The 13,831-nt window shown below is 40.6% G+C and overlaps 1 protein-coding gene across 1 annotated transcript in view; it reads left to right on the top strand.

Moving 5' to 3' along the window:
• Positions 1-13,831, top strand: part of PDE11A (phosphodiesterase 11A) — a 423,540-nt gene that overhangs the window by 156,740 nt on the left and 252,969 nt on the right. The window contains exon 5 of the mRNA XM_010859770.1: positions 4,332-4,472. Within this exon, the coding sequence (XP_010858072.1) occupies positions 4,332-4,472 (141 nt within the window). The remainder of the gene's footprint in view (positions 1-4,331; positions 4,473-13,831) is intronic.

Raw genomic sequence — 13,831 nt, forward strand, 5'->3', positions numbered from 1 at the left:
ACACCACCCTTATGGCAGAAAGTGAAGAGGAACTAAAAAGCCTCTTGATGAAAGTGAAAGAGGAGAGTGAAAAAGTTGGCTTAAAACTCAACATTCAGAAAATGAAGATCATGGCATCTGGTCCCATCACTTCATGGCAAATAGATGGGGGAACAGTAGAAACAGTGTCAGACTTTATTTTTTTGGGCTCCAAAATCACTGCAGATGGTAATTGCAACCATAAAATTAAAAGACACTTACTCCTTGGAAGGAAAGTTATGACCAACCTAGATAGCATATTCAAAAGCAGAGACATTACTTTGCCAATAAAGGTGCGTCTAGTCAAGGCCATGGTTTTTCCAATAGTCATGTATGGATGTGAGAGTTGGACTATAAGGAAAGCTGAGCACCGAAGAATTAATGCTTTTGAGCTGTGGTGTTGGAGAAGACTCTTGAGAGTCCCTTGGACTGCAAGGAGATCCAACCAGTCCATTCTGAAGGAGATCAGCCCTTAGATGTCTTTGGAAGGAATGATGCTAAAGCTGAAACTCCAGTACTTTGGCCACCTCATGCAAAGAGTTGACTCATTGGAAAAGACCTTGATGCTGGGAGAGATTGGGGGCAGGAGGAGAAGGGGACGATAGAGGATGAAATGGCTGGATGGCATCACTGACTTGGTGGACGTGAGTCTGAGTGAACTCCGGGAGTTGGTGATGGACAGGGAGGCCTGGTGTGCTGCTATTCATGGGGTCGCAAAGAGTCGGACGTGACTGAGTGACTGAACTGAAGTGAACTCAACTCAGTTGGTCATAACTTTCCTTCCAAGGAGTAAGCGTCTTTTAATTTCATGGCTGCAATCACCATCTGCAGTGATTCAGGAACCCCCCCCACCAAAAATCAGGCACTGTTTCCATTGTTTCCCCATCTATTTGCCATGAAGTGATGGGACCAGATGTGATGATCTTCATTTTCTGAATGTTGAGCTTTAAGCCAACTTTTTCACTCTCCACTTTCACTTTCATCAAGAGGCTCTTTAGTTCTTCTTCACTTTCTGTGATAAGGATGGTGTCATCTGCATATCTGAGATTATTGATATTTCTCCTGGCAATCTTGATTCCAGCTTGTGCTTCTTCCAGCCCAGAATTTCTCATGATGTACTCTGAATATAAGTTAAATAAGCAAGGTGACAATATACAAACTTGACATACTCCTTTTCCTATTTGGAACCTATTTGTTCCATGTCCAGTTCTAACTGTTGCTTCCTGACCTGCATACACGTTTCTCAAGAGGCAGGTCAGGTGGTCTGGTATTCCCATCTCTTTCAGAATTTTCCACAGTTTATTGTGATCCACATAGTCAAAGTCTTTGACATAGTCAATAAGTCAGAAATAGATGTTTTTCTGGCACTCTCTTGCTTTTTCGATGATCCAGCCTGTATTATTTCACATATATATTGGATCTATGAAAGCGGTACTCAAAGAAGTAGAGTGTAGTATGGTGGTTTCCAGTAGCTTGGAGTGTCTAGAAAAAGGAGAGATGTTTGTCAAAGTATACAGACTTCTAGATATAAGATGAGTAAGTTCTGGAGATCTAGTATTCAGTGTGATGACTATAGTTAATGACACTGTGTTATGTACTTGAACATTGCTGAGAAAATAAATCTTAATGTTCTTAACACAAAAAAAATGTAAATATGTAAGGTGACGGATGTGTTAAGTAACCTTAGTGTAGTAATCATTTTGCAATGTATAGGTGTATTAAATCATCAAATTGTACACCTTAAACTCATACAAAGTTTTATGTCAATTATATCTCAATAAAGCTGAGAGTGGGGAGAAATAATGTAGCTGGACAGTGAGAAGTGAGAGAGTCTCCAAAAAATTTATCAGTGAAACACAAGGCCTACTGATATGGGTAATGAATGAAAACAACTTTAGGCTTGTACAGGTGGCAAGTAAACAGTTGGATATGGGAGTCTAGAGTTTTGGAGAGAAGTGAAGACTCGAGATTTTTATTTGGGAACCATCAGCATATAGATCGGAGAAGGCGATGGCACCCCACTCCAGTACTCTTGCCTGGAAAATCCCATGGATGGAGGAGCCTGGTAGGCTGCAGTCCAAGGGGTCGCTAGGAGTCGGACACGACTGAGCAACTTCACTTTCACTTTTCACTTTCATGCACTGGAGAAGGAAATGGCAACCCACTCCAGTGTTCTTGCCTGGAGAATCCCAGGGATGAGGGAGCCTGGTGGGCTGCCATCTATGGGGTCACACAGAGTCGGACACGACTGATGTGACTTAGCAGCAGCAGCAGCATATAGATGGTATTTAAAACTAGGGTACAGGTGGGAAAAATATCTGGATAAGAGAAGGGAAAAGGTCCAAGGATGAGTCCAGGAGCCAAAGAAGGTCTGAAGAAGAAGGAGCTGGGGACATGCAAATGACATTGAGAAACAGGGAGTGTTCAACTGTGTGCAAAGCTTCCATGTGTGTAGTATTGCGTGTCATCCTAGATTTTCTTCTCTTTTTTATTTGGAGCCAGTCTGCATTGTTATTTGTGAAACTTTTATCACTTGTTAGTAAAGCAGCAATTTTTAATTAGAAACAATAAAATTACTATAATGCGATTTGTCAGTACAAAACTCAAGGCACAATTAGTTTTTCCTCTGAGATAAATGTTCCTGTATATGGGTCCCAGAGGCCCCATCCATGCAGTCACAACAAATTGAAAAGTTAAATAATTGTTCAGTTAATATGATCCATCTGAAGAACTAGTCTGGATGATTAAGGAAATAATGTCCCCTCCCTTAATAACAAGGGATTTTGTTGGTAATTATGCAGACAGTTGCCTCATTTTTAATATTATGTTTGCACATGAAATTACCACACATTGACCTCTTACAGCGATTTGCTGCCCAAATGCCAAACGGACAGAATACACTTAAAACTCGTAGTGTTTCTCTTTGTTTGGGAATCATAGAGCAATGCATAGCCCTTAGCCGTAGTCACAAGCTCTCTTTAGAGAAAACGCTGTCCAAGATTTTGGGTCTGCTTTGAGTTGCTCAGGGAAGTAGACTCATTTCATGGATCCCTTAGCTCATTCAAATACTTTTCTACCTGAATTGACTCAGAGAAGAAATTCTCATGTTTCAAATGGTTTCAGGACAAATCAAATACATTACCAAAGTTGAAAATTAGTCAACACCACCTATCAGAATAGATGTGAATTTGAAAACCCATGAAATCCTTTTGTGACAGGTCAGACTGGAGACATCATATTGAATTCTATTGAATAAAGCATCATCTGGCCAGTTCACTGGCTGTGTAATTTTCTGATTGTGCTCTGATAGAGGCAAAGTATCTACTACCTGTAAATGGCTCACTGTTCTTCAATCTCTAAATGTATCCATGTAATTAAAAATTCTAAATAAATATTATTTCAGTGTATAAATTGCAAGCTATCTTAGCTGAATAAAATGACATGTTATCACAATTTCATTTTTAAATAAGTATACAGTTTTCAAGTTAGAATTTAAGCTTTTTCTTTAATTTTTATGCTTTTTATTTTATTATTTAATAAATTTTTAATAATGTTTTCTTTTTGAGATGTATAATGGCATTTAAATATTCTCCTGGACAAATTTCTTGTGTAGAGGGATTAATAGGGGTTTTATATATATATATATATATTTGAAGGTTTTGAAACTTAACTAGCATCCACTACTATAATTCTTTAATAGTTCTGTGAGAGATATATATTAGTGAAAATAAGTCTTTAGTTTGACCATGAAGCTATTTCTTCCAGATGGTGAGGAAGAGATGCTTTGTAATTTTCTGAAATAAATGTGCCTTGGAGAGACTCAAGTATTTGGTATTCATAAAATGTTGATTTTTAAACCCAGTCATGTTTTTTTAAAACATTGCAGAAAAACTACTGTAGAAGCAGAAAAGCCTGTCGGTAATGATTATATGAGACCATGTAGTCATTAACTGTATGGAACATAGTCATATAGATATATGAGGAATTTATGTGGGATTATATGGACTGGTGGGCTACTGTCCATGGGATCATAAAGAGTTGGACATGAATGAGCGACTGAGCGACCTAAGCACACACACACACACACGCACACACACACATGGACTGGCACTATTCTCAAGTTATATTTTATAATTCAAGACTGTGTTATGAAATGAAACGACAGAAATATGTCAAAACAACCATAAACACTCTAAAATTTAGCCACACAAAAATATTTATATTTTTATAGCAAAGACGAAATGGAATTTTTGAGGGACAAATTTTAATTCAGTCCCTTAGCCACCTAAATACATCCATTTTCTCTTTCCTAGGCTTTGCTAGAGGTGGTTAATGACCTCTTTGAGGAACAGACCGACCTGGAGAAAATTGTCAAGAAAATAATGCATCGGGCCCAAACACTGTTGAAATGTGAACGCTGTTCTGTTTTACTCCTGGAGGACATCGAATCACCAGTAAGTCATCTTTATCTGTCATCTGTGTTAAGGAAGTAAAGTTCAGTTTAGTTGTAACTACGTTCGTGAAATTGCGACTTGACCCACTCTTTTGTGACTCTTCTAACATGAGGTGACTTTTTAAAAGTAAAGTTTTTATTTCCCGTATGTGTTTCTTCAGTCTTGATCTGCTGTCCTCTGAGAAACTCTGACGACATTGACGTCTAGTGGAACTCTGTGTACACAGATGAGGCAGCTAAGGGATGGGGGGAAAGTGAAAGTGGCTCAGTTCTGTCAGACTCTTTGCAACCGCATGGATTCTACAGTCCATGGAATTCTCCAGGCCAGAATACTGGAGTGGGTAGCCTTTCCCTTCTCCAGGGCATCTTTCCAACCCAGGGATGGAACCCAGGTCACCTGCATTGCAGGCGGATTCTTTACCAGCTGAGCCACCAGGGAAGCCCAAGGCATGGAAGGGGTTGCCTAAACTCACGCAGCTGAAGAGAAGAGAAGCTAGGCTGCCAGCCTCCCATTGAACCCACACAGCAAGGGAAGGCCCTCAGCACATGTGAGCATGGACTGCAGTCCACACGATACTCCACAGCCCTCTTCTGGGGGTGGGGGTGGGGGAGTGGGAAGCAGTGCTCTTTGCGCTTACGCTCAGTGGAGTCACCCCAGCCTCAGTGGGGCGGCACTCTCCTGCAGAGGTTTGTTCTGCTGCTTCCCACGTTTCCACCTTCTTCTACTGCTGCCTCGGGCCTGTGGACACTAGCTCAGTGCACGCCAGTCAGGAGGCGGAGGCTCCTTCCCTCCTCATGCAGGGGCTACTTACTGTCACCTCAGGGGCAAGCAGACCTTGGCCTCAGCCTCGGCCTCGGGCCTGCCTTATCTTGGCTTTCAGGGTCTTCTAGGTCCTCTGGCTCTTTGTGGGAAGTCTGCTGGGTATATACACAGCAATATTGAAAATAATGACCATCATCCATCTAACTTCTTGAAGCTAAATGTCTGCACCCTCAGCAGCAGTTTAATATCTTTGCTGTGAACTCTTTTCAAAGACCAGGAACTGTCTAGCAATGAAGTGCCGTTTTAATACTCCAGAGAATGATGTTTTACTGTAGTTACTTAGAAAGGTTATTGTCTTTGCCTTTAGGTTTGAGTTCCTCAAAAAACAAGAACCTTGGGTAAATTTTGGAGATTTAATAATAAATATTGTAGAACTTAAAATATTTTAAGTTTTTTTGGGGAACACGTGTACACCCGTGATGGATTCATATTGATGTATGGCAAAACCAATACAATATTGTAAAGTAATTAGCCTCTAATTAAAATAAATAAATTTAATTTAAAAAATATTTTAAGTTTTTAAAAACATTTCGTTGATATATAGTTGATTTACAATGTTGTGTTAGTTTCAGGTGTTCAGCAAAGTGATTCAGTTATATATAGCCTTTTTGGAATTCTTTTCCATTATAAGTTATTATAAGATACTGAGTATAGTTCCCCATGCTATACTGTAGGACCTTGTTGGTTATCTATTTAGCATTAAGCTTTCAAAAATCTATGTACGTTTAAAATGTTTAGGAGTATTTCCCTATATCTTAGCAGTTCAGTTCAGTTGCTCAGTCATGTCTGATTCTTTGCGACCCCATGGACTGCAGCATGCCAGGCTTCCCTGTCCATCACCAACTCCTGGAGTTTACCCAAACTGATGTCCATTGAGTTGGTGATACCATCCAACCATCTCATCCTCTGCCATCCCCTTCTCTTCCTGCCCTCAATCTTTCACAGCATCAGGGTCTTTTCCAATGAGTCAGCTCTTCACGTCAGGTGGCCAAAGTATTGGAGTTTCAGCTTCGACATCAGTCCTTCCAATGAACACTCAGGACTCACCTCCTTTAGGATTGACTGGTTGGATCTCCTTGCAGTCCAAGGGACTCTCAAGAGTCTTCTCCAACACTACAGTTCAAAAGCATCCATTCTTCTGCGTTCAGCTTTCCTTGTAGTCCAACTCTAGAGTTTGGTGTTATTTCTACTCAACAAATGTGGTTTAAACAAACAATAGCCTTGCAATTATCCTGTGGTTGTGTAAAACTCAGTAGATCCTGGGTTTCCCAGATGGCACTAGTGGTAAAGAACCTGTCTGCCAATGCAGGAGACATAAGAGACACAGGTTCGAACCCTGATTCAGGAAGATGCCCTGGAGGAGGGCATGGCAGCCCACTCCAGTATTCTTGCCTGGAGAATCCCATGGACAGAGGAGCCTGGCGGGCTACAGTCCATAGGGTCTCAAAGAGTCAGACACAACTGAAGCGACTTGGCACACACATCACAATAGATCCTTGGGAGAACACACACGGGCACACACACACACACACACACACACACACACAAACATAGCCCATATATATGAAGTGCTTCTGGATGCTTCATGAAGAATTTTGGCTCGTTTAATACTCACTGCATCCTTATGAGGTAAGTAGTATTATCCTCCTCATTCACTGATGGGGAAATCAGGCTCCAAGAGTGTTCCTGCAAGAGTATTCCCCACCACCTGACAGGGAAGCCTCTGAAAGGAGTGGGAGGCGGTGGGATGCTAGTGGGTGCCTGGCTGGCTGTGGGCTCTCCTTGAGCAAAGGCAGGAAGGGGAAACTGTTGGGGCTTGTTTCCAGGGTTTGTGAGCCACTCCCAGATGCCCATGAGCGCAGCTGGCTGGGAGGCAGGTGGAATCTGAACAGGGACAGATTCACTGTTTGCTTGGTCAGTTAGAACAGACATGGAAATAATTTAAACCGGCTTAGGGTGGTCATTTTTTGTAAATCTTCTAACATGGACTAACTTTTACCCTGTAGTCTTGCTCTTTGGCAAGTGAGATGAAAAAGTACAGAAGACAGAAGATAATAAGGAAGGCGGGGGCAGAGCTGGAGAGGATAACAGTGACTGACAGTAAGAACTTCAGGATATAAAGTAGGGAAGGGGTCAGAAACCACTCCCTAGACTAGATGGCATGTGTGTGTGTTCAGTCGCTCAGTCATGTCCGACTCTTTGTGACCCTTTGGACTATAGCCCACCAGGTTTCTCTGTCTAAGGGACTTTTTGGGCAAGAATACTGGAGTGGGTTGACATTTCCTTCTCCAGGGGATCTTCCCAACCCAGGGATCGGACGGATGTGTCTCCTGCATTGCAGGTGAATTCTTAATCTGCTAAGCCACTGGGGAAGCCAGACTAGATGGTAACATGCGGTAAAGGTGTTGGTGTAGTAGTGAAGAGTAAGACCTTTTCCCTATCACAGCTGAACATTCTAAGATTTTTTGGAATGGTGGAGTCAGGGCAGAAAACCTGGGCCCAGTCTGTCATTTCTTCTCTTTGCCCATCCCCTCCCTCTCAGAGTGAGAATGAACTCCTTCAATCTAGAGGGACAAGGTCAGGGGTAAAAGTGAACTGTGTGCAAAAAGAGGAGACCCATCTGTTTGGTGCCATTTGAGAAGCTGTAAAGAATTTTTATCAAGGTTGCTAGGCAAGTGGCGGGGGAGCTGAGTGTGGGGGCGGGGCGGCAGTGGGGGCTGGCTTATATGTGTGGCATCACCACGCAGGAAGGTCATAATGCCCTGCTTTCCTTTAACATGCTTCTCACCAAAATTTCTTGAAACTTCAGACTTAAAGGGACTGATCGCTGTTCTGTGCGCTACCCTCATTGTCAGGTAGAAAGGATGGGAAGAAAACCATATACAGTCACACCATGTATAAGAGGAGAAGCCAGCTGAACAGGATACCAGGCGGCAAAAGCTAACGCTGGCACCGAGGTTTCAACAAACAGAAAATCCTGCCGAGATGAAGTTCTCTGGCTGAGACTTCCTCACCTCAGAATGGATGGATTGATAGTAAATTTTTTAGGCTTTGCAAGTCACATGATCCCTCTTGCAGCTACTCATGGTAGCATGAAAGCAGTCTCAGTATGGCTGTGTTCCAATAAAGCATTATTTATAAAAGTAGGTGGTGGGCCAGATTTGGCTGCAGGCAATAGTTTTCAGATCTCCATCCTAGATAATCCCTGGGTGGCCTTTACTTTCTTATGACACTGAAAAATGAGCTGCCCACTTTTTTGTCTTGTTTCTGTGAAGTCAATATAAATTTCAAATAGAGCAAAGATTTGTGTAAAAAAAGAACTTAAAAATACTGGTGAGTATTGTTTTATAGTCATTCGGCAGGGAAAGGTTTTCTAAAACATTCACACAATTCTTTAGAGAATATAAGCACATTAAAACACTTCTATGATTTTTTAGCCACTGGACTGGTAAAGATTTAAGAGAATTATAATAGCAAGTATGTGTGTGGGTATAAGAAAATGGACATTCTTATTACTGATGATGAGATTTTAAACTGGGGTAGCCTTTATGGATATAAGTTTGGTAAAATATGTTTCAGTTTTAAAAGAGCATAGCCTTTGCATTCAGCAATTTCTCCTCTTAAAATTTAACATAGTGAAGGAGATGGAGAAGAGTAAGAGAGCAAAATCAGTATATAAGAAGTTTTACTGTAATATTTATAGTTTTAAGAATATAAATCAAATAGCAACAGAAGTTTTATATAATGAAATGCTATATATATATCCTTTAAAATAATGAGTTTATCTATATGTATAGGAACAGTATCCTTGATATATTTTTAAGTAATAAAGGAGAAAAAACAAATGTAAAAGGAAGTGATTTTTATCAAAATATGGGTACATAAATGAGATTATATTTTCACAATTATTAAATTGATGGAGTCTTAATTTTCTCCCTTTGAGTTATGTTATCTTGCATCTTATCCTCCCAAGCAGAGTTAGAATTTATCATCTCATGGAAAAAGGGAGCAGGTACTGGACCTTGCAGTAAGAGAGTGAACTTGAAAGTCAAGGTGTCATGAGAGAGGATCTGCTAAATGGATTTTTATTACCTTCTGCCAGTTAAGGACCAACCTAAAAACACCAAGGACAAGAAATAAAACTATAATTCACAGAAGAAAAAGCGTTCATAACTCTACTCCAATCATCACCCCACACACGGCTCACATAGCATGGTGAAGATTGGGTGGGGTACAGTAGAAAGCTGACTGAGGTGGCCTGCATCCAGCATCTGGGACAGAGTACAGTGTTCATCACAACAAGGCGTGCATGGCTCACCTGCTTGGAGCAGTACGGATGGGTGCCTGGGCAGGCTCAGGAATGTTTCTGGACTCCTCCTTGCTGCCATAGAGTGGCAGGAAAAGTGGGGTGGGACAAGACAATTTCAGACAAGCTGTCTTGGAAACAAGGCTGTCAAGAGAGTTGACAATGTGAGTGGTGTGTCACCCTGCAGCTGCTAATCTTGGTCTCCTGGAGAGAATTTAAGGCTTTCATCACACAAAAATATCTATGTCACTTAGGACTTCATAGTAAGCAAGGGTGGCCTCTGTTAGGCAGGGGTTGCCTGGAAAAGTGTGTTGTTGCAAAAGCACTCAAAGACCAAAATTCAACTGCCGTCATCCTTACCCACTGTCCTGATGTCACTGCCTTCTCCATTATTTACTTAAAGATGTGGTGTGTGTGGGTGCTCAATGTCCAACTCTTTGTAGCCCCATGGACTGTAACCCGCCAGGCTCCTCTGTCCATGGAGTTTTCCAGGCAAGGATACTGGAGTAGATTGCCATTTCCGTCTCCATGGGATCTTCCCAACCCAGGGATAGAACCTGCATCTCCCGCATTGGCAGGTGGATTCTTTACCACTGTATCAGACAAAACAAAAAGCCACCAGCCTGGAGCTTATGGAAAGATATCAAAAGGAAAAAAGGAGGAAAAGAATGTAAAAACAAACACCAGTTGAGAAACACACAGCAGAAAAATTGCTAACAATTCTCCATGAAATGAAATTCAAGATAGTGTGATCTCTCAGGGGAAAAAAGTGTTCAAAGAAGAGATACAAGGACTCAAGGAATGAAAGATAAACAGTAAATAGATAAGAAAACTTAGTTGGCAGAGCTTAGAAAGAAATAGAAGAAAATATGTAACTATGCAGAAATGAATATTACATTAAAAACAGAAGAAAAGAATTTCTAACATATTTTCAGAGGCATGGAGGATAAAATTAGAAGTGAAATGGAAAATAAAACAGTATTAAAAGATAAGATAGAATGATAAATATGGAGTAAAAGAAAGTCCAAAATAAGGATACTTGGTATCTCTGAAGAGAACATGAGAAATGAGACAGGAGAAAAAAAAAGAAGAAACCTGTAAGTGGTTAGAATTGGACATGGAACAACCAACTGGTTCAAAATTGAAAAAGGAGTATATCGAGGCTATATATTGCCACTCTGCTTATTTAACTTATATGCAGAGTACAGCATGAGAAATGCTGGGCTGGATTAATCACAAACTGGAATCTAGATTGCCAGGAGAGATATTAATAACTTCAGATATGCAGATAACACCACCCTAATGGCAGAAAGCAAAGAGGAACTAAAGAGCCTCTTGATGAAGGTGAAAGAGGAGAGTGAAAAAGCTGGCCTAAAACTCAACATTCAAAAAAATAAGATAATGGCATCCAGTTCCATAACTTCATGGCAAATAGATGGGAAAGAAATGGATACAGTGACAGACTTTATTTTGGGGGGGTTCCAAAATCACTGCTAATGGTGACTGCAGCCATGAAATTAAAAGACGCTTGTTCCTTGGAAGAAAAACTATGACAAATCTAGACAGCATATTAAAAAGCAGAGACATTACTCTGCTGACAAAGATCTGTATAATCAAAGCGATGGTCTTTCTGGTAGTCATGTACAGATGTGAGTTGGACCATAAAGAAGACTGAGCATCGAAGAAGTGATGCTTTGAACTGTGGTACTGGAGAAGACTCGAGAATTCCTTGGACAGCAAGGAGATCAAACCAGTTAATCCTAAACGAAATCAACCCTAAATACTTCCTGAAAGGATTGATGCTGAAGCTGAAGCTGAAGCTCCAGTACTTTGGCCACCTGATGTGAAGAGCCAACTCATTGGAAAAGACCCTGATTCTGGTTAAGATCAAGGGCAGGAGGAGAAGGGGACGACAGAGAATGAGATGGTTGGATGGCATCACCAACTCAATGGATATGAGTTCAAACAAATTCCAGGAGACAGTGAAGGACGGGGAAGCCTGGCATGCTGCAGTCCATGGGGTCACAAAGAGTCAGACATGACTGAGTGACTGACCAAGAAGAGTAAAAATAGGACATTTTATTGAAATGAAAGCAGACTTGAATTTACAGAATCATTTCAGGAAAAGCTGATGCTCACTGCTTAGTACTGAAACACATCCAGTGCTTATGGACTTCAAAGATAATGAGAAAATTCTGTGGGCATCTAGACAACATCAAGTTACCTATTGAAGGAAAGTTCATTCTGGTGTTAGTCTCCCTGGTAGCACTCTCCAGGGCAAGAACACTGTACAGGAACAGATATCAAGTCCTCAGGGAAAGAAAATATGACTCTTTAATTTAAAACCCAGCCAAATTCATAGTCAATTACATAAGCCACAGATAGACATTTTAAATATGCAAAGGAGAGTGTGGGAAACTTAGTTCCCAGAAGCCCTTCCTGAAAAATATGACAGGTTGAAATCAAGCCAAGCAAGCAATGGAGAAGACATAAGCATAGTATTGAGTACCGAATACATAGAGCTAAGACCAAAAAGCTGTGGGTGTATATTATACTTATAGAGGAACATCGTACTTGGAGAATAGACACCTTTTACATTGAGTGGTATCTAGCCTGCTGTTTGGGGAGAGATGATACCTCATTGCTCAGATGTTCCTGGTAAACACAATCCTGAGAAATGAACCGGACAGAAAGCAGGACCCTATGGTCTTGGCGTACACAGCCAAGACTGCAGACAGTGCTATTCCTCTTCCAACAGGTATCTATCTAAATAGCATGGACTATTTTAATTTTAATGTGTCAGAGTTATCAATCTTCCTTTTTCATTTGTGACATACAGGTTTTGTTTCTTAAATTTTTTTATCTACCTTCATGCTATAATGATGTTCTCTTTAATCTATCTGATATTTATGGGCTTTTATGTCCCTCTAGAATTTATTTTTGTGTATAGTGTAAACCTGTAGAAGTATAACCAGTTGTCTCAGAACCATCCCCCTCTTCTGTATCATACCAGGTTTCCATATATAACTGTGTGTGTTTCTGAGCTCACTGTTTTGTCCCACGGCTCCGTTTGTCTATTTCTACGCCAGTGTCACACTTTCTCAGTTTCTATAATTTCATTACCCTCTTTGATATTTGATAGGACAAGTCCTCAGTGTTGTTCTTCATTAGAATTGGCTTGCCTATTCTTGACTTGTTGCTCTTTCATATAAATTTTAAGAGCAGCTTACCCAGTTTCATGAACAACTGTAGATTTTGATTAAAATGGCTTTAATCTATAGATCAGCTTAAGAGATTTCTGCAAATAACAGAATCCACAAGGGAAAATGGTTTGAACAATAAGAACATTTGTATCTTACATGATAAGAAGGTTCTGGGAATGGAGCAGCAGCAGATGATGTAGTCAATGCCCCAGACTCTGTCCATTTTCCTGTCTCAGTGGTTAGCCTTCCTTGGCTGGCTTCCACCTTCAGGGTCCAGGAACCTGGAACAGATCCAGATAGCATGTCATCCTATAAATGTATTCCAGGAGAAGAAGGGAAACTTCTTTTTACATATCCTTCTTTTCCTCAAGGAGGCAAGTCTTTTCCAAAAGAATTTTTTCTGGCTGACTTTTCCTCCAGGCCCATAATCAAGAACAAGATCTTCAAATCATTTATATTCTTAGTAGTTTTTGTTACCCATCTATCATTCTCTGATAGAAGTATGTTCAAATCTTCAGTGTAACTGATTCATCACTATCGTCTTATCCAGTTCTTTGGGTTGTTGATTCAGTTAGCTATATTAATACTAATTGTTTGTTTTTTCATTTGGGATTAGAGTTCAATTTAATGGGAGGGTGTTTTGTTTATACATTGTTTTCTTTCATTCTCTCTTGTACTCTTCCGCCCCTGTCTAATAGTTTGCACAGGTCCTTAGCCCCTAATCAAGAACCAGGTCCTTATTTATATTGGTGGCTTGGATCTCCTGCTGTGTGGTAGTATTAAATTATGCCAGAAGCAGCATGGTTCACTCTGGGGGTGAAACCAGGCCACCTGTCTCAAGGAGGTACTTTCAGTTCCCAAAGCCCAGTAGTTTCTGGACTTGGAGCACAGTAGGTCTGAATCTTCATGTTTGTGACCTTAGAGATATTTTTTCTGTCTCCTATTCTCCCCTTATCTTTTCTCTGCCTTTAAATTTCTATATGTCTTTCTGACTTTCTGTATTTTATTGATCTTTGCTTTTTTGCATT

This window comes from Bison bison, unplaced genomic scaffold (genome assembly GCF_000754665.1).
Source record: "Bison bison bison isolate TAMUID 2011002044 unplaced genomic scaffold, Bison_UMD1.0 scf7180017864460, whole genome shotgun sequence".
Classification (NCBI taxonomy): domain Eukaryota; kingdom Metazoa; phylum Chordata; class Mammalia; order Artiodactyla; family Bovidae; genus Bison; species Bison bison.